This window comes from Mesoplodon densirostris, chromosome 8 (genome assembly GCF_025265405.1).
Source record: "Mesoplodon densirostris isolate mMesDen1 chromosome 8, mMesDen1 primary haplotype, whole genome shotgun sequence".
NCBI classification, from domain to species: domain Eukaryota; kingdom Metazoa; phylum Chordata; class Mammalia; order Artiodactyla; family Ziphiidae; genus Mesoplodon; species Mesoplodon densirostris.
The window spans coordinates 92,637,117-92,659,064 of record NC_082668.1 but is presented as its reverse complement, the minus strand read 5'-3'; the positions used below and the strand labels follow the sequence as shown (position 1 = coordinate 92,659,064).

The following is a 21,948-nucleotide window of genomic DNA, read 5'->3' as shown; positions in this document are numbered from 1 at the left end:
TCTAAGCTTCTATAGCTATGTGGAATTTATTATATAGGATGTTACTTCTATAAATAATGGGTATAAGATATAAGGAAAGCTCTTGAAATATTTGTTTTAAAACATTTGTTTAAAACATTTGTTTTTGTATTAACTTTATATTATATTCGTATTAAGGTCCATCATTTAGACTTGGTGAATTTTCCCAAAACAAAACCTGTATAAGAATTGCCTGTACTTTCTTAGCACCAGCAAAGTGGGGATATTTTTATTTTTAGAATCATTCTGTATCCAGTTAAAAAATTTTTTTTCCAAGTATACTTCGATTCCAAACACATCACTCAAAAGAACAAAATGATTTGGGCTTTTGGAAAAAAATCCTCATGTATAAAACAAGAAGATTTCAGTAAAGAAGCAATGTAGGAGGGAAAACATGAATGATTCTGAACTAAGAAAACTTGCTTCAAAATATTGGGAAAAGCATTTATTTAGAAGGAGTGAATTCTAGGGCAAGAACTACAGACTACTATTGAAATAAGCTTGGTTAAAGTTCCATGAAGTCTGATCAACATTAAGAGTAATCACCTATCTTTCAATCTCTATTTTTTATTCTTAGGCCTTCTAGCGATTTCTTTGCTTCTTTTGAAAAAGAGAGAAAGTGTACAAATTCCTGTTGGCATCATCATAATATCTGGCTGGGGGTAAGTTGGTAGTTTTCTGTTGGCTTACATGTTCCCACATACACAGTTACTATTCATCCTCTCCTTTTTTCTCTCGCTCTTTTTTTCTCTCCCTCTGAACTCTTGCTATTATAGGATTCCTGCTCTCCTTGTTGGTATTCTTTTGATAACTGGAAAACATAATGGAGACACCATTGACTCAGCCTTCTTTTATGGAAAAGAGCAGGTGAGAAGAGTTTACTGACAGTTCTGTTCTTGAGAATGTCTCTTTTTAGCTTCTTAATGTGTTTTGCTATACTTAAACTAAAATTAATTTTGAAAGTCTATTCCAGTTTATTGCCTATCACACTGGTGATCCTATGTCACTTTGTTAACTCACACCAAAATGCAGTAGAGATTTTACATGTCTATAAAAAGGAAAATGAAATGGAAAAAAAAGATTTCACATGTTTAAGTCTGTTTGTAGCTGAGGATTTCCAAATATTTGAAACTTACTGGGTCTTCTTAAGCATACTTATGAATTATGTTTCCTTTATTGGAGGAAAGGGTGATTAATTTAAAGCCATTTAATAAGTTAGCAGTAATAATAAAAGCCAAGTTCTTGACCTCCAATTGTATCATACATATAAATTTCAGAACAAAAAGTATTTGGGGAAAAAGTGTGCTTGAAAAGCTATTGAGTAGGAGGCTTCTGGGACCTGCTGAATCAGAATTTCCCAAGGATTTGTGTGTTTTTTTTTTAATTGAAGTATAGTTTGATCTACAATATTACATTAGTTTCAAGTATATAACATAGTGATTCAATATTTTTATAGATTATACTCCATTTAAAGTTATTACAAAATAATGGCTCTATTTCCCTGTGCTGTACAATATACCCTTGTTGCTTATCTATTTATACGCAGTAGTTTGTATCTCTTAATTCCACATCCCTACCTTGCCCCTCCCAAAGACGTGTTTTTTAAGAACTTCCTAAAATGATTTTGATTTCTTACCCTTTTTTTTCTGTTTTGTAATTTTGAATTTTATTGGATTGTTGTGAGAATAAATAAGATTATACATGTAAATGACTTAGAGTAGTGCTGGCATATAGTTAGTACTCAATAAGTATTAGCTATAATTACTTATTTTTAGTATTATCACCATAACAAAGTTTCTAGTTGAAATACAGTTGAACTGTGTACTAAAGCAGGCAAAATCTTTGAAGTAAAGAAAAAGTCTATAAGTAATCATTTAGATTACTTGTAGAGGAAACCAAGGACATGATACATAGTGAAAGGAGCATCTAGAAATCTCATTTGATTACAAGCAAACCCTAATTTCTCTTCAAGTAACTTACATTCCTTCCATACTCTTCCTCTTTTTTAAGAACTACTGTTGTAGAGCATTTATAGCTATGGAGATAATGCATTTTCAACCAAAAAAGTGCCCTTAACCTCATCTACTAAGATTTCAAGCTGGGATTGTGAAAAGTGGCCTAACATCTCTTTGCAATGTTGACAGATGATCATCACGGCAGTCACCCTGTTCTGCAGCATTGTGATAGCCAGCGTATCACTCATGTGTATGTACCGCACCTCCCAAGCAGGACGCTATGAAGGTTTCGACCAGTCTCAAGGCCACAAAGCAGCAGAGCCTGGAAGCACTGCTTTCGAGGACAGTCCAGTGCCGATAAATGAACCTGAACCTTTTACAAGTTCTATCCCAGAAACAAGTATGATCCTTAATTATAAAGAAACTCTTACATGCCTGTATAGCCTGTATCCTAAATGTTTTGTTTAAGGAAACTTCCTTGAACTATCTTGAATATCACAGGTATTTATGAAATGAGGAACTTGAATCATAGTCAATAATAGAAAGAGCTTGCAAGTTCATTTATTAGATTCTTGTTTATAAATCTTTTGTGAGGATAATCTTTTGTTAAATCCTAAGACTTCCTTGGTCCTGAGAGTTTAGAGAAGAGTAACAACTGAAGGAAGGCGCTTTCTAGGAAACTAAGCACTTATGTTTGTTAATTTAACAACATTGTATCAGGTAAGCACCATCAATAAAATGAACTAAAGAGGCTTGATTGAAGCAGGGTTAATGGTGAAAGTTGGGAGTTGGCAAACTACAGTGGGCCATCTGTTCCCGCATGTTTCAAGAGCTAAGAATAGCTTGTACACTTTTAAAGAGTTGAAGAAAAAATTTTAAAGGAGAAATATTTTATGACACTTGAAAGTTATATGAAATTTAAATTTCAGTGTCCATCACATGTTATTGGAACATAGCCATGCTCATTTATTTATATATTGCCTATGGATGCTTTCACGCTATATTGGTAGAGTTGAGTTGTTCAACAGAGATTCAATGGACTCAAAGCCTAAAATATTTATTATCTGGCCCTTTATAGAAAATGTTCAGCAATCCTTGGTATAAGTGAAAATATGACCCTAACCAGTGACTTTGTTAATGTGTTAATGGTTATCGGGTTTGCTTCAATTCGTGAAGGGAACTCAGCAATAGAGTATGCATTTTGGATTCACTGGTGCTTGTGGAGATTTCATAGACATAGACCACTGTGCTAGGAAGTGTAAATGATGGTACCTATTTTGTTTAGAGAGTGTGTGGAGTAGAGAGATGACTAATCTTAAAACTATTAGTTGTAAATAGCAATAAGTAAAGAAGAAAGAGCAAAAAGAAATCTCTTTTTAAAAAGAGACTTAAAAAAGCATTTTAACTAACTTAAAAGGAAGAAGAAAAAAAAAAAAAAAAGATTTCAAATGTTGGGGCCTCCCTGGTGGCGCAGTGGTTAAGAGTCCGCCTGCCGATGCAGGGGATACGGGTTCGTGCCCCGGTCTGGGAGGATCCCATATGCCGCGGAGCGGCTGGGCCCGTGAGCCATGGCCGCTGAGCCTGCGCATCCGGAGCCTGTGCTCCGCAACGGGAGAGGCCACAACAGTGAGAGGCCCACATACCGCAAAAAAAAAAAAAAAAAAAAAAAGGGAAGAAGATCCCACAAATCTTACTGTCTTACATTGCCTTCCTTCCTCTCTCCTGTCCTTCATCCCAAACTGGAAGTAGATGGCACAGGGGTTAGAAACACGGTTCTGGAGCCAGTCTGCCTGGGTTCAAATATGACTCTACAGTTTACTATTATTTGGTCTTAGGCAAGTTCTCTGTGCCTTGGTTTCCATATTTAATGCTGCTAATACCTACTACATAGGACTGCGGGGTCCCACTACATAGGACTGTAGTTTGCCAACTAGTGATTTACATTAACCCTGCTTCAATCAGGCCTCCTTTAGTTCATTTTATTGGTGGTGCTCACTAATTTCTTTGTCAGATCCTTTGTGATTATATCATCAGAATTTCATTCTTTTGAGTCCTCTTGACTATTTTCCCTTTTAAAACAGAAGTTCAAGGATTATGTGTACGCTTTCACTAAGATTTTAAAAGCCACTTTTCTGAAGTCTCGAGTACTTTTCTGATCATGCCCAGCATCCTTTCCTTCCTCGCTTTCTTTGTGTACTCTCACATTTATCCTATAAATCCATCTACTTTATGTTTTCAGACAGGGTGTAAAGACCACCACTCTCTACATCTTCTTCTCCTGCGAGTGTTTTAGAACTGGCCACCAAAGGCCTGCAGACATGTGTGGGGAGTCCTAAACTAAGTGTCTTAAGCCCGGAGACTTCTGCTGCTACATCTCTACTGTCCTTTAAAAATAGCAAATAAACAGTACCATAGATGTTCTTTAAATCCTGTCATCGTCATCTCTAGCAGGAAAACTAGCTTGCACCTTTTGTATAAATGGAGAGCCAGAAGACAGCTATGGCTTATCTCAATAGGAAACCTTCTGCAGTGTTTATACTTCCCTCTCCTCTTATCTCACTGCTTTATAATTGCTTTTTAAATTTTCAGTATAACCCACAAGAGTGTAAGTGCTGTGACTGACTTGCCCATCATTATAGCCTCAGCACCTAGCATGGTATCAGGCTTCCTCTACATGTTTAGTAATGTTTGTTAAATGAATGGATAGATGCGTGGGTAGATAAGATGTGCCATGATTTTCTGAAGCTACCCTGAAAACTCCTGTGGCAAAGCACTTGTTTATTTGCCTATTCACCCATGTTCCTAGGAAAAAGGTTTTTAAACCTGTCTGGTTATTTTCCTTCCCTAAAGCCTGCTCTCTTCTGCTTTGCTAGTAGTATTAACACATAACACATTAGATCCAGCCTGGCCTCCCCAAATCTCAGTAATCCAAAATAGTTCACTCCCTTCTGCCCCTCGCTAAACATTTGTCAGAGACACATGATTTGCTTACACTCTAAGTGTGGAATTATAATTGAAAGGAAAATTAACCTATTTTAATATGAGAGCAAAGGTTCAGTTAATAAAAGAGAAGGCCATATCATCTCTCTTATATATGGAATCTTAAAAAAAAAAAAAAAAAGCTCATAGATTCTGAAAACAAGATTCGTGGTTGCCAGAGGCAGGGAGTAGAGGGTAGGAGAAATGGGCGAAGGGGGTCAAAGGGTAAAATTAAAAAGTAATAAATAAGTATGGTATATTACTGAGCAACATACAAACATACATACACAAATGAGAAGGCTAATGGGGCACTTACATATCCTTCTTACATTTGAAGGGAAAAACTGCCATATGTGTGTGTTCCCTATACATATGTCATTGGAATGCGCTGGCTTTATATCTGTTTTCTTAACAATTTTATCTTAGTGAATTTAAGCCTTCAAATTTCTGAAGGTAAGAGGGCAGGGCCAGATGATTTCTGTATTTTCTTTTCGATTATTCTGTGGCATTGTTATCTTAAATTTAGAAAGACATTTGTAATAGCTTATTATAGATTATAGTTTTTATACTTTGAAATCTTTTTTTGTTTTGTTTTTAAGAACACTACAGAAAAATTAAAGCACATTATCAATGAAAGCTTCAGCCTATGAATTATTCCTTTTTAGTACATTAAGTTTTAATACAGTTTATCACTGAAGTTATTCTATTATAATCCATGTCAAGGAGAACCGTGTCCATATATGTGAGAAATGTTTTAAAGGACACTGCATGCAGTTCTCTGACTATATAGAGGTAAAATTACAGCTCTATAGCAGATGTCTCAGTATGACTTCTGTAAACCAGTTTACCTATAAACCAGCAAGAGACTTTCAGCAGTATATATCTAAAAATAAAAAAAGAATACAACTGCTTTTACTGCATCGTCTAAACTAGTAGGAAACATGTTCTTGAAAGAAGTGAGTTTTGAGCTAAACTTAGAGGAGGAGAGGGTTTGGATGAAATCTATGTCAAACTAGGCCGGGAGACTCAAACGTGAAGTTTGTGGAGGACAACTAGAGAATTGTCCTGAAAGAAGGGAAGGGCCTTTGTTGAATAGTGGGAGTGGTTGGATAGGGGGAGGGGGCGGAGTCCTAGAGAGCTTTCAAATTCAGGCTAAGGAGTTTGAAATAGCTGCAGTTAGCAATAGAGCATTAGTGCATGTTTTCAAGGAGAGATGAAATCAAAGCTGTATTTTAGGAAAGTGGTCAAATTCTTATTTCCAAAAGCACAGTGGAAACTAATAAAACAGCATGGATAAAAACATTTTCCTTAAAAAAAAATTAATTAATTATGGGAATTCCCTGACGGTCCAAAAAAAGATATCAGCTGGAGAACAAACAAACAAAAACATTTTCCTTGTCTCATACAAAGAAGAGACAATATGTAAAAGACTGATCCTTAGTCTGCCACTCTTTAAATGTTAGCTTCTGTATAAGCACATTTGAATTTTTTTTTTTTTTTTTTTTTTTTTTTTTTTTTTTTTTTTTTTTGCGGTACGCGGGCCTCTCACTGTTTTGGCCTCTCCCGTTGCGGAGCACAGGCTCCGGATGCGCAGGCTCAGTGGCCGTGGCTCACGGGCCCAGCCGCTCCGCAGCATGTGGGATCTTCCCGGACCGGGCACGAACCCGCGTCCCCCGCATCAGCAGGCGGACTCTCAACCACTGCGCCACCAGGGAAGCCCCTGAATACTTTTTGATAGATACCCATACAATGTGGCTGTATGGAAAATTTGTGTGTGTGTATGAATGAGTTTGGTTTGGTTTGGTTTGGTTTTGGGGGGTTTGGTTTGTTTTACTTGGCATCTCTTCATGTTGTCCATTCCTGTTGTGCTTGGACTCTCCCCTCACATGTTATTTTGTCTATATAGGTTGCTGCTCCTGCTCCATGGGAAATGGTGAATTATGCTGCCCATCCACAGAACCAGTAGCAAACATAAGCACCAGTGGGTATGTGACTCCCTCGTTTGAGGAAAGTAAGTGCCTCTGGCAGGGAGCTCAGCTCGGTGCTCTGTGACGACCTAGATGTGTGGGATGGGGTGGGTAGGAGGGAGGTCCAAGAGGGAGGGGATGTATATATACATATAGCTGATTCACTTCATTGTACAGCAGAGACTAACACATCATTGTAAAGCAATTATACTCCAATAAAAAATAATAAAAATATGTATAAAAAAGAAGAAAGAAAGAAAAGTAAGTGCATCTGGGCTATGAGGATGGGCCTAAGGAACAAAAGATTCCTTATTCTTATGCCTTAAAAGAACTCTATATAGAATTTCTATAGAAGCTACTGTTTGAGAATATTCTCAAAGAAAGTACAAATAGTATAATAATTGTGCATACATAGGGTACTGATTTTTAATTTGCGTGGAAATTTTCCAATAAATTTAACCCAAGTGATAATTCCAAGAAGTTTGCCCTAAGGACCATTATTTTTTGGGGGCTCTTGTTTTAGAAGCTGAGACTTTTCCCCCACTCCATTCCCTCAGGGCCAGGACTAATTAGTTAGTGCTTAATTACATTTTGAATCCATGTGCTTTAAAATATGCCCTTTCTTATAAAATAAGAAAAATCTTTACAAGTAATAACCTTTTGGCATATAGACTAAGAGACTAAATCACATTTATGGTCTGAATTTCAAATTATTTAAGGCAACTGAATACATTTATGTGAAATTGCAATGTACCTTCAGTTGATCATGCTTATTTTTAATCAAAGTAGAAAGGGAAACCCTAAAAAGTCCTCTTTATGATGGAGCGTATGTCAACTGTTTTGCTATCATTATGTTTTTATATAAGAAATGTTGTGAGGATTATAAGAAATGATGTGTGCAAATCACTTAGCACAGTGAGTGGTATACAAACTAAATGCTTATTAAACATAGTAGCAGCAGCAGTAGTTGTTGTTATTATTCAGGCGGGATTTATACTTGACTGCTTTCTGCTGGCTAGGAATGAATCTTAAATAGTAGAATTCATATTTCCATAGAAAGAAGTAAAAATACATCAGATGTTGAGCCTTCACTGACTTTCAATAGGAAACCCCTCTTGGCACTCAGTTACATGTGTTTCAAGTTTTGTGTGCCCCTTTTCTAAAATTCTTTACATCAGAATTCCCAAGGGTTTGCTCCTTGCTTTTTCTTCCCTATACAATATACCTAATAGTAAAGTCCATTAGCAAACTCAACATGTGATTTGATTCAACAACTTTTTTTACCCCCCCCAAAATCCCCTTACAATTTGCTTATCTATCATTTCTCCATTAATAATGCTGATTCCTGAAAAATTTTTTTAATTATAGGGGCTTCTTAGATTTTCTGATCATATTTTACAAAAATTATATAGAATGAGAGCCATCATATAAGGACTTCATCTGCCCACATAATTTAGTACCATTCCTAAGCCTGAAATAAAGTCTAAAGGAAATCAAACCATGGACAAATGAGAATTTTTAGAGTTTAACGATTTTTAGAGTTTAATCCCTTGTCGCCAAAACACTGACACACCACAAAGGCAAAATAAATATCGCAATGTGTAAAAAAGGCAAATAAAAGATAGTAAAATTTATTTTTATCCATTTTTATAATACTTCTACATAATGTTTTAAGACCAGGTTTATTATATATACTGCTAGAATTTTTCTACACCAATATGTACCCAAATAATTGATATAAAATAGGATCATACTATAGAAACTGTTTGGCGGCCTAGTTTCCTTTTACTTTTTACTTTTAACCTACTTTTATTGTGAATATTCACCTAGGCCATTAGCTATTGTGCCAGACCATATTTAATGGTTGTATATGTTCTTTTCTAAGAAGAGGCTTTAGGAGATATAAATTTTTGTTCGCTTAAAGGTAAGAGCTGTAAAGTTGTGTTTTTTCATCTCTGACTTTTTGTAATAAGACTGTATGTTAGACTAGCATCGATTTTGTAAAAATGTTTTCCCCTGCATTTGATGCCTTAGAGGTAGTGGAGCTGAGGTGGGAGAATAAAGGTTTCTTGTGAAAGGCCCCTCACTTCTCTTTTAGGCCAGAGAAGAGTCATGTTGTGATTTGGACTTGGTTCCATAGGCGAACAGAACAAAGTGTATAATATTTTTTGTTTGGTTCCTTAAAGGTCTTTTCTAAGGCACATATTAAACTCTTTAATGAAAGGCAAGTGGTAGTGGTAAATTTGTTTTGCTCTTAGCCCACATAGGGTATTCGTGACCTGTTTACACCAAGGTGTAGAGTTTTACATCTTTACCATATTACCCCAAGGTGTAGATTTATCACAGGTGAAACTTGAGTTATTAATTTAGCCTTAAAATAGTGTGTGTGTGTGTGTGTTACATTGTTAAATAATGTAGAAGAGAACTATTGCGTACTACTTGTATTTTGGGGGGATAAGAAGATTCTACAAGTAGAACTCTCCTAAAACAACATGAAGGAGACTTCCTTGGATTTCAACTAAAATAAAATACTGATTCTGAGCTGAATGTGCATATGTGGTGGTTTGTTTAGGAAGTCATTATGAATTTAAAATGCATTCAGATAAAAAGCTCTGATTACAAATTATTGTACTTACTGTTTTGTAGATGAACATTGTGTGAGTCGCTGTAACTCCCAGAGCTGCATATTAGTCCAGGAAGAGGAGCAGTATCTACAGAGTGGAGACCAGCAACTGACTCGACATGTGTTTCTGTGTTTACTTCTCATTATTGGCCTGTTTGCTGTAAATGTTTCTTCTGATTTTGTTTTGGGGCCATTTCTTTAAATGTTTGGCAAAGGTTTTTTTCAGGCATCTGGAGAAACTTAGTTGCTCCTTCACAGGGGGGTGGCAGTTCCAACCATCTGAATCCTAATCTTGAGCTAAATGTTTTTTTGGGGAAAAGAGAATGAATAATTCACATTACTCTGTTGCCTAAGTGCTTCAATGGCTTATTTTGCTTAGAATACTTACCCATCCTATGCCTTGAACCTAGAATTTGGGGTAAAACCAGGCATCTCCATGATGTGTACAGAACCACTTACCTCTAACATATTCCTTGACTGACTTCTGTGGATAAATGACTACATGGTCTCTCAGAAGATAGTCCTCAGATAAATAAACCTTTAGAAATAATTTTACATTATGAAAATAACATAACCACTTCATACAATGGATACTTACAAAACAGAGAAAAGAGGAAAAATATCCATCCTACTACTGCCTTCTCTTTTTTAATACATTTTTCATGGTTCTAATAATACATTCAGATTTATGTCCTGCTTTGTGACTTATGTCAAGCATTTTCATGTTGCTGCAAAGTGTTCATAACCATTACTTTAAATGGCTCCTCAATAAACCATAGAGGAGAAGCATTATAATTCACTCAACCACTTCCTTATGGATCTATGGATCATTCCTAGTTTTTCAGAATGCTCTAATAAACATCTCCATGAAATATATTTCCTTATGATAGATTCTCAAAGTTGGGAAGCCTGGATCAAAGAGTATAAATATTTTTGTGCCTTTGGATGCATTCTACTAAGTTGTTTTCCAAAGGAGTAGTATACGTTTGTAAAGTACTCTCACCAACATTGAATATTATAAATATTTTATTTGATAATTTTATAAGTGAAATATAGCACTTCATTTTTTAAATGCATTTCTTTGATTACTAAAGGGTTTTTTTAAAAATTAGTTCTATGTCCTCTTTAGTGAATTACCAGTTATTATATACTTCTTCGTGATAGTTCAAGTGTAACTTGCCTAGCGATGGGAGATGGACCATATAACCCATGAAGAAACCCCCTTACCCTTTCCAAACTGGGATGCTCATTACATAGAATCATATCAGCCAGCACCATTTTAACTGCTGTTTAAGAACAAAAATCAAAAAGTAAGAAATGCAGCCAAGAATTGCTGCTCGGTGATGTGATTGTTTTCACTGTAAAACTAATTTTAAAATCAGACCTGTCTTCGGCTAGTCGAAGTCCTGATGTATTATGTAAGCTTCTGTATTATGGCTCATGTCTTCTTGCTTCAACTCTGATCAGAATAGATGCTGCTTGAATGACATCTGTCAAGAAGAGAGGTTGAAACCTCTTGTTTGAAAGACAAAGCGTCTATATTCTCTTGGTGTTTTTCCCTTTAGTCCTTTTCTTCCTAATTATTAAGTAGATAAGTTATTGTACTATGTTCTGGATAGAGAGAAATGATCAGCTTGTTTCATTTTAAAGTACTATTTTCTCCTTCCTTTACAGAATCTTTCCAGTTGTTTATGGTGGCTATTCAACCAAGAGCCTGGGAGACTATATGTTGAGTTACAGTTTTTCTGTGCTGTGTTTAACTTTGGCCAGGTATTTATTTACTGAGAACTTTGAGGGGTTTTTGTTTTCCTGGATGGTTTGATGGTGGTGGTGGTGGGGGATGGTACGGATTTTGTTGTTTTCTTTTAAATCAAAAGGGTTTAGTTTGTTTGCCAGCTGCTGGTATGCGTGACAGCTGACAGCTGCTGCCTATCTCCTAGTAGAGATGAATTATTATATTGGTTAAAGTCATCAGAATGCACACTGAGTGTTTCAATCAGAAATACCAAATAGTTTTTTGCTTTGGTTTTGAGATAAAGAATGATAATTTAGCAGGGACAAGATGTTCCAAGTTCTTTTTAAACTTTGTTGTGGCCTTAATAAGTTACTTTGGGAAAATGACTTAACTTCTCTGAGCCTTTACTTTAGCAACTTATTTTAATGCACATCATTTCATTTACATTTTGATGTTTCTTGAACTATAGGTACTTAAATCCTTTAAAAAAAATCATGCGGTATATAAATAAAATTTGATCAGGGATAGTAGATACCATTCCTTGAGAGTTTACTATATGCCAAACATTTTAAAGCATTTTACATTAATTATTTCATTTAAACATCACAAGAATATCTGCAAAGTAGACTTGTCACCCCCAGTTTAAAAATTAGAAATTAAAATTCCATGAAGAACTAATATGATAGGTGCTGTTGTCTTTGTTTATGTCACTATTAAAATGGATATTTAAGGGTAAATGATATTTTAGATATTGGGAAAATATTTTGATGTGAAAATTAAAAATTTTTATTGTCTTCAATCCCTTTTTTTTTTTTTTTGATGTGCACCATTTTTTTTAAAGTCTTTATTGAATTTGTTACAATATTGCTTCTGTTCCATGTCTTGGTCCCTTGGCCATGAGGCATGTGGGATCCTAGCTCCCAGACCAGGGATCAAGCCTGCACTCCCTACACTGGAAGGCGAAGTCTTAACCACATCCCTTACTTTTTAATTAGAGAATTTTAGTCCCAAGATTAAGTATCAGGTTGAAAAAAATACAGTACTTGAAATCATTGCGCTTGCCTATCAAACCTGAAATAATTGGCCATGTGAGTTAGTTAACATATCAGTAGACGCTCTTGCAAGTTTTTGCCTAACGTTAATTTCTTGAAATATTTCCAGTTTGCTTTGCCTTTATTATGGGAGCAAAAATGGCTATATTTAGACAGACAAGTGACTTATCAGTTTATTATAGACAGACATGAGCATCCCAGGGCTACTTGGTGCCCACTTCACTCTGTGATACTGTTCAAGATTTGATTTTGTACCCAAGAACTATAAAATACTAGGTTGAAAATCTTAGTCTTACTCAGCATTTTGCATTCAGAAAGCCCACTCCAAGCTGAGCCATCCCAGGACTGGGACTGACAAAGCTTCGCAAACAGAAGCTAATGCCAGGAATGTTGCATTTGAAATATTGTCCCCACAGCTTATGGCTGAAGTGCTTCAAAGGAGGGAGACAGATACAAAACCTGCTCCCATTCCATTTTTCTCTTGGGGAGTTGTGGTAGTAAGATCATTCCCTTTAGGTGGTTTATAATTTGAGGTGAAGACAGGTAGGTCCTTCATGTCATTGCATTTTCCATCCCACCCACACCAACCTGCTCTAAAATCCTTACCCCACTGTGCCTGACAGATGGCAGTTCCCAGCCTCCCATCTCTCCAAGGCAGTCCTGATTGTCCTGATACGTGGCTAATATCTGGTGCTAGTTTGCCTCATCACTCCCAAATTCTTGAAACCCTTTCCCTAAACACTAGCCAATTTCATTTCACATACATTTTTTTCAGTTACTTCATTATAATCAGAACATATAGCACTTGTTAACTCTATAATTTCTGAAGTTTTAACAGAAAAATAATAAAGAAGTACTTAAGCATAATGGGAGATATTTTCTTTTTAGAAAGGGGAAAAAAGTCATATAGCCCTTAAATGTTTTCATTTTTCTCCAGTAAGGTAGCTTGCCAATGTGGTTGTTCAGCACTCACTTTTTTCACCCATTATAATTAGTAGGAAAGATGATTGGGAAGAGGTAGCCAAGGACCATACAATCATCCCTCAGTATCCGAGGGGGACTGGTTCCAGGACACCCCTCAGGTACTAAAATCCATGGATACTCAAGTCCTTCATATAAAATGGCACAGTATTTGCATATGACCTATGCATGTCCTCTTGTATATTTTAAATCATCTCTAGGTTAGTTACATCACCTTAATTGCTATGTAAATATTGCCACTATGCGGCAAATTCAAGTTTTGCTTTTTGGAACTTTCTGGAATTTCTTTCCCAAATATTTTCAATCCACGGTAGGTTAAATCCATGGATGTGGAATCTGTGGATACAGAGGATTGACTGTACCTGCCATCAGGCACTGAACTTTAGAGGTCCTACCTGTGTGTTCTGTTTAAAATGTTGCCCTAATCACTAGAGGTTTACTTACCCAAACACTAAATATTTTGGCTTCCATCATTTCTCTGTCTTAAAATTTATTTTAGAACTCATAAAATACAACTCTTTTTTCTTCCATAGGGATTTATTTCCTTTGGCATCTTTGGATTGGACAAACATTTAATCATCCTACCTTTCAAAAGAAGGTACTTTTAGTTTTGAAATAAAGCTGTAACTGTAAAGGTGATGACAAAGCCATTCTATTAAGATACTTATATTTTTAAACCTTTAGAAACTACTAGGAAACCACAGAAAGGTTATCTGTTGATTCACATATTTGTTGTAAATAATTGCAGAGAAAATGACAGAAGAGCTGTCATTAATCCAACATTTTAATTTGTATTTTAACAGGAATTGATGGATACTGACTTCTATCTATGCCATTAACTACATAAAGTAAAATGAAACTTGAAAACGTATTTAGAAATGGAAATAGTAGGTGATGTGCCCCCAAAGGTCTATATTTGGTTGTCTTTCTCGTTTGACAACAGGATTTCTCTTTCTGTCAAACCGACAATTTATAGAAAACTCAAGTTTTCTTCTTTCTAAATTTCAATTTTTTTAATTAACTTGGTGAGGAGTTTCTTTGAATTCAGATCAGGGATTTCTTTATGAAAAATAATTAAATGAGAACACTTCACCTTGGGGGTGGGAGGAAGTGGCGGAGGTAGAGGGGTGAATCCGTACTTCCTCGTTTGTTTTCAAAGTCAAAATTAGTAGAAACTAGAAGTGCTAGTGGAATTTATCCTACTGCCTATATAAAAAGTGCCCAGTAAAAGGTCCCTGTTCCTCCTTCTCTTTTTTCCATCATCATTAAAATATAGTTGCTAGGGTCACAGTCCTTTCATGAAAGAAGAAAAGCGTAATAGGAAAGTCACTGCACTTAGTTATTAGCTTTATAATGTTGATTGGTTAAAAGAGTCAACAGATCTATTGTCTGGGCTGGCAAAACAGAATTGTTTTGTACTCCAGGTCCCACTGCTTGTCTCTCTGGTAGCGAAATTGGAAAATGATTAAATAATATGCTTGATCTCAGTACATTATTTTTGAGTTTTAAAACAGTAGAATGTAGAATGAGAAACTTCATTTTTTGGTAGTTACTGAAATGGGTCCAACATGTCTGGAGGGTTTATAAAATGTTCAAGTCCCCCACCCCAGCCACCAAATGCAGGTTAAATATGTTTCTGCTTCAGAGACTAAGGATGTCTGGGTGTTGTAGATGACAGCTGTGGTGAGTGACAGTTTTGGAACAGCCATGTTGATGGGGTGATAAGCAAGAAGGGGCTCTCTCTCAGGGCTTTTCTTTCCTTAAAAATTGCATCCTTAAATTTTGGTTTTTAGACTTGAATTCCTATGGAACAATAAAGAAACAGCAGAAAATAGGGATTCTTCTGTTCCTGAGGAAATAAAAATGACCTGTCAACAGTTTATCCATTATCACCGTGACCTCTGTATCCAAAAAATTGTGAAGGAAAGAAGGTAAGTACAGCTTTTAGATAATTATATTTTAGATGATTAATTTTGGTTTGTAATAAGCTAAGTAATGTGCTTGTGACTAACTTTATTATTGTTATTTTCAATAACACATATACACATAAAAGTTAAAATAGCTATGGGTCAGTTTATGGTTTAAGAAACAGCATATATAAGAGCCATAACACTTTGATCTTTACATTTTTAAATGCCATATAACTTCTGATTTCCATGTAAAACATGAAAACTTTAGAATGAACCAAAATGTAGCAGAATATGAACATTCACTTCATGTTGGCCATTAGTACCTCTCAAAAACCTTTGAGATACATTGTATTTAGAAGTGATTTTATATTCCCCATCTCCTAGGGGTATGCTAGTAATATGCTATTTCATATTACTAATGATATTGTTAAGAAAATGAAATGAAATTTCTATCTCTTAATTAATTCTGCTGCTTATTTTTCACCTCAAGTCCTCATCTTCAGTAGGTGACAGCATATTTATTCTTCTAATCCTGTATGGAGTATACAGCAGGAAAAGAATAAACAAATGTTTTAGTGCCAGTATTTTTGGTTGTCAAAAAAAGAGAAAAAACCAAAACATGATATTAAGAATACTTTTATGTCTATAACTGAAAAATTGAAAATTTATGAAAATTACCATTCAGGATATTTACAAATATTATGCCACTATATTTCATTATAACTGGAGATATCCTGGTATAGCTCGTGGAAAGGGGACTCACTGGGTGGGGACTAATACTAGAACTCAATTACTGGATCTGCCACTTATTAGCTCTGTGACATTGGGCAAGTTTCAGTCTCCAAACCTTAGCTTTCCTCTTCTTTAAAATACCTGGCTCTTGGGGTTGTTTGCCTTATATAACAAAGTCTATATGATGTGCCTAGCCCAGTTTCTGGAAATGGTAAGCTATGAAAAAAAATTAGTTTCCTACCCTTAAAGGCCCAAACACAATTATTTCAAAGTACCATCTATGGATAGTTTCAACAATTTAAAATTGCTTTTTAAAATTAAAAAAAAAAAAGGAACTCTGTGTCACCTCCTCCAGGCCCACTGTGATTGCCGACTGGCATAGCTCTTTGCCATTTGCAGCGCTGTCAGGCTGCCTCCGTCCCAGATGGCAAATGGGCACAGGCTGGTGATGGTACTGCTCTGCATCCTGCATAGTGGCTAATCCTTTGCCACTCTGCACAACTCGGTGGGCTGTGGCTGTAGCTGCCTGATCAGTCATCAGGAAGCAAATATTAATCAGTTGGTGTCTGGATTAGAAGGTGTAGGGCTATAAATTTAAAATCAACAAGGAGGAAAAAGGCTCAGACTCCGGGTGTAACATTCAGGCTTTTGTTTAAAGTGATGTTTGTAGTTGCAAAGCATAAATTAAGATATCCTATTACTAAGTAAAATACTGATGTTACAATATTGTGATTTTGTGTACTTGAGAAATTTTTTCATGTATATTAACCTCTTTTCTAATTTTTATATGAAACGCTAATGTACATTCATTTGTGGTTAAATGCTTTAAAATTTTTGTCACCTATTTCTCATTTCATCCTGATATTCATCCACTGTTTCCTATTGTCAAGCACTTTAGGTTTTGCAGCTTAACTAATGCTTGTGGACAGATTCATGTTGTCTATTGCATACTTGTATAAAAATGAACAGAATCTACTTAGTTTGTTTACATTTCTTTTTCCCTTGTTTTTTCGTTCATACCTGAGGCACCCTCACATTTGCATTAGGAAGACAAATTTTAAATAACTAAGAAGCAGATTTATTTTCAAAAGTTTTTAAAATCTGAGGAATCTGGGATTTCCCTGGCAGTCCAGTGATGAAGACTCCACACTGGGGCTTCCCTGGTGGTGCAATGGTTAAGAATCCGCCTGCCAATGCAGGGGACACGGGTTTGAGCCCTGGTCCGGGAAGATCCCACATGCCACGGAGCAACTAAGCCTGTGCGCCACAACTACTGAGCCTGCGCTCTAGAGCCCGTGAGCCACAACTACTGAGCCCATGTGCCACAATTACTGAAGCCCACATGCCCAGAGCCTGTGCTCCGCAACAAGAGAAGCCCCTGCAATGAGAGGCCCGCGCACTGCAACGTAGAGTAGCCCCCACTCGCCGCAACTAGAGAAAGCCCGCCTGCAGCAATGAAGACCCAATGCGTCAAAAATAAATAAGTAAAATAAATAAATTTATTTTTTAAAAAAAGACTCCGCACTTCCAGTGCAGGGGGTGTGGGTTTAACCCCTGGTCTGGGAACTAAGATCCCACAAGCCATGCAGCATGGCCAAAAAAAACAAAAAAAAAATCTGAGGAATCTTATGGAAATTCCTCAAAAAATTAAAAAATAGTACCATATGATCCAGCAATTCCACTCCTGAGTATTGACCCAAAGAAAATAAAAACACTAATTAGAAAAGATATGTGCTCCCTTTTGTTCACTGCAGTATTATTTACAATAGGCAACATATAGAAGAAACCTAAGTGTCCCTCAGTAGATGAATGGATAAAGAAGATGGGGTATATATATACAATGGAATATCACCCAGCCACAAAAAAGAATGAAATCCTGCCATCTGCGACAAGGTGGATGGACCTAGAGGGCAATATACTAAGTGAAATAAGTCAGACAGAGAAAGACAAACACTGTATGCTTTCGCTTATATGTGGAATCTAAAAAAACAAAACAAATGAACAGACATAACAAAACAGAAACAGAGTCATAGATACAGAGAACAAACAAGTGGTTGCCAGAGGGGAGGAGGTTGGGGGGAAGAAAGAAATAGGTGATGGAGATTAAGAGGTACAGACTTCCAGTTGTAAAATAGATGAATCACAGGGGTGAAATGTACAATGTGGGGAATATAGTCAACAACTGTGGAAAAAAAATCTTAGATTTATAGCAAGACAGATCTCACCCTTTGCCTGCTTCTTTTTTTTTTAATAGTCATTCTTTTTTTTTTTTTTTTTTTTGCGGTACGCAGGCCTCTCACTGTTGTGGCCTCTCCCATTGTGGAGCACAGGCTCCTGACGCGCAGGCTCGGCGGCCATGGCTCACAGGCCCAGCCGCTCCGCGGCATGTGGGATCTTCCCGGACCAGGGCACGAACCCGTGTCCCCTGCATCGGCAGGCGGACTCTCAACCACTGCGCCACCAGGGAAGCCCCCAATAGTCATTCTTTTTTAATTTTTTTTATTTTGGGCTGCGTTGGGTCTTCGTTGTTGAGCGTGGGTTTTCTCTAGTTGCGGCAAGCAGGGGCTACTCTTCATTGCAGTGTGCAGGCTTCTCACTGCGGTGGCTTCTCTTGTTGCGGAGCACGGGCTCTAGGCGCGCAGGCTTCAGTAGCTGTGGCACGCAGCTTCAGTAGTTGTGGCTCGTGGGCTCTAGAGCACAGGCTCAGTAGTTGTGGCTCATGGGCTTAGTTGCTCCACGGCATGTGGGATCTTCCCGGACCAGGGCTGGAACCCGTGTCCCCTGCATTGGCAGGCAGATTCTTAACCACTGTGCCACCAGGGAAGCCCTGCCTGCTTCTTAATGGAGCAAATTCCTAACATATCAGTAAGATTATCTTGCTCAGGGCATGAAGAAAGGTATTGTGATAAGCAGAAAATAAAATGTTTGATTTCAGTAATTTAGTAAAAGTTGTCACTTCTTTTTTTTTTTTTTTTTAATAAGGGGGAGATTTTTCTTTTTTTTTTTTTTAGATGTTGGGGGTAGGAGTTTATTAATTAATTAATTAATTTTTGCTGTGTTGGGTCTTCGTTTCTGTGCGATGGCTTCCCCTAGTTGTGGCAAGTGGGTACCACTCTTCATCGCGGTGCGCGGGCCTCTCACTATTGCGGCCTCTCCTGTTGCGGAGCACAGGCTCCAGACGCGCAGGCTCAGCAGTTGTGGCTCACGGGCCTAGTCGCTCTGCGGCATGTGGGATCCTCCCAGACCAGGGCTCGAACCCGTGTCCCCTGCATCGGCAGGCAGACTCTCAACCACTGCGCCACCAGGGAAGCCCAAAAGTTGTCACTTCTTAAGAGCTTGCAAAAATATTATTTAATGCTCCTGAAACAAATTATTTATTTTAACTGAGTATAATTTATAAAATATATAATTGCTATCTACAGAATGCATCTGATCATAAAAGACCATCTACTATAAAAAGAATATTCCTTTGTTGATGCACTTACATTACCTAAGTCATTTTTTTTTGTTTAACTGTTTCTGTTTTCACAAGCATTATTGGCCTATTTTGCTTTTCTCTGGTGGGTCTTTCTAGGTTCAGGTAATTTAACAAACCCTTTATATTCAGAATAGTTCCATCCCTGCCACCTTTTAACTGTCATGCTGTCTTTCCCTGTCTCCTTCTATTTTTCCTTGCTTGTCCTCCATCATGCAGTGCTGATACCAGATTTACAGAGCATATGGGTGAATCATTCCTTTGACATACAGGTGTGGTGCAAAGACTTCTGCTGGGACCTTCTGTGGCTGTGACCTGGTGAACTGGCTTATTGAAGTTGGCCTTGCCTCCGACCGTGGTGAAGCTGTCATATACGGAGACAAACTGGTGCAAGGGGGAGTCATCCAACATATCACCAACAATTATGAATTTCGGGATGAGTACTTGTTTTACAGATTTCTTCAAAAGAGTCCTGAACAGAGTCCTCCTGCTATTAATGCAAACATTCCCCAACAGGAAACATACAAAGAAATTGAGCATTCATCCCCATCCCTTAAGACCTAAGTTATAAAGGAGACAAGCCCACATGGAGTCATATTCTAGCCCCAGATCTGTTACTTATTAGTTAGGGGACCTTGGGCAAATCACAACCTCTCTGAGCCTCAGTTGCCTCTTCTGTAAAATTTGACAAGACATGTTCCCACCCCATGCTTAATATTCTGTGATTTCATGTGTATGTAAAACACACAGGAAATTGACTTAGAAAAAAGAGAAACAAATCAAAATTTAAAGTTCTGATAATGAATATAATAATTACTATAAACTATGCCAATATTTTAAAACATTGCTTCCTGCAGTTGTGTGCTGTAATTTCAAAATCAATATCCAATTTACTATTCTTTCAAATTGCTGAATTTGGCAGCTGTTGGGAGGATATGGACCTTAAATTATGACCAGTTTGCACTTATTGATAGCACTTCCTAAAAAAAATTTCATTGATTCTTATGAGAGGCCTTCTTATTCTATTTTTCCATTCCCTTGAAAAATAGTACTCATTAAAAACTAGAAGCACTTTTTAAAAAAATAAGTGCTTCATCTCCTCTTGCTTTTCTATCCAACGTACTAATCTGTGCCATTAGGAGGGAAATAAGAACCTCCATAAATATTATTATCTCTAAAATTCATCAACAGAAGTATAGTCTAACCTTTAGCTTTTGTACTAAAAGTAATAATTTGAGCAGATCCATTTAAATTTATCAGCAAAATTATTGCTGTGTGATATATCATTTCTGGTGTTTGCACAAAGCATCTCTGTGCAGGACAGCGATTACCTTATTACCTATTACCTTATTCCCTGCAGTTAAAGAGAAGAAAAAACTGTGTAATTCAAGCCAAAATTTTAAAATTCTATGCCTAACATCCTATTTTTACATTTATAATTTAGTTTTTTTAAGTGTCCATGTATAAAAATTTATAAATTTGAAAATTACTAAATGTTGCCCTCTACTTAATTATTAGCTGTTAGTACTGGTTTAACTTATTTAAAACTGTTTCAAATATTTATTTGTCTCATAGTTTTAGTGTCTTATACGTAAAAGCCATTTAGAAAATAATTTATAGGGTTAAATCATTGCTCTTTTAATGCAACAAAAATGTAATTAAAAAAAAAAAACCTGCATGGAAGCCTAGTGTACTTAACAAGTAAATTGCACATTAGTGTGTAGTATTAACCTATACCAATTTTAAGTTATAACTAGGGAATGGGGTTTTTCAGCAGAACTGTCTGCTACATAACTTAAAAATATATATATGACCACATTATTATAACTCTTAGAATCCTCAGGAGTAAGCATAAAGCCTCATTGCTGTACCAGGAGAATTTTATAGTTACAGCAATAAAGATATTAATTCATATGCATGCAAGAAACTGAAACTCAAGTGGGGAATTTGTTTTGCTTGTGAACAAGTCATACTACACATGTTCTGTTATTTGCATGACAGGAATTGGCAGCATCTTTTTCCATGGAAGACACTAAAAGAAAACCCTGACTCAGAATGGTCTGCAGTTACAGATAATGAAAGCTTCTAAGAGATGTTTTTAGAATTAAGGATATGCTAATTTTATTAAATAAAAGTATTTGTAACTTTTACTCACTCACTGACAAAGCAGGTTTCTCAATAAAATATCTATTTTAACTTGCATTGCCAACGTCTTTTCTTTGAGTAATCTGAATAATGCAGAAGCCATTAGAGAGATCTTTTGTATAGGTTTTCAATGTTTCCTTAAATGGGTCTCCTGAGATTATTCTATTCTTCATGACCCTATGGGATTTGTGCACAAGGCCTTGCCCAATTATGCACTCAGTAAACACATTTTATTCACGAGTCAATATGATGTTACAGTCCTCACATATTTCATAATTTTTAATATGCAGGGTCACAGATGAGAAAATTATCCAATACTGTTTTGATTAAAATCTACCCCTTTGGGCTTCCCTGGTGGTGCAGTGGTTGGGAATCA

At 36.6% G+C, this 21,948-nt stretch overlaps 1 protein-coding gene across 1 annotated transcript in view; it reads left to right on the top strand.

Annotated features, from left to right (window-relative positions):
- The window catches only part of GPR155 (G protein-coupled receptor 155), a 43,445-nt gene extending 21,816 nt beyond the window's left edge, over window positions 1-21,629 (top strand). The window contains exons 8-16 of the mRNA XM_060106905.1: window positions 596-680; window positions 795-885; window positions 2,163-2,373; window positions 6,859-6,963; window positions 9,566-9,702; window positions 11,217-11,312; window positions 13,844-13,908; window positions 15,104-15,241; window positions 19,700-21,629. Coding sequence (XP_059962888.1) covers window positions 596-680; window positions 795-885; window positions 2,163-2,373; window positions 6,859-6,963; window positions 9,566-9,702; window positions 11,217-11,312; window positions 13,844-13,908; window positions 15,104-15,241; window positions 19,700-19,991 — 1,220 coding nt within the window. The 3' untranslated portion in view covers window positions 19,992-21,629. The remainder of the gene's footprint in view (window positions 1-595; window positions 681-794; window positions 886-2,162; window positions 2,374-6,858; window positions 6,964-9,565; window positions 9,703-11,216; window positions 11,313-13,843; window positions 13,909-15,103; window positions 15,242-19,699) is intronic.
- Window positions 21,630-21,948: the final 319 nt, after the last annotated feature.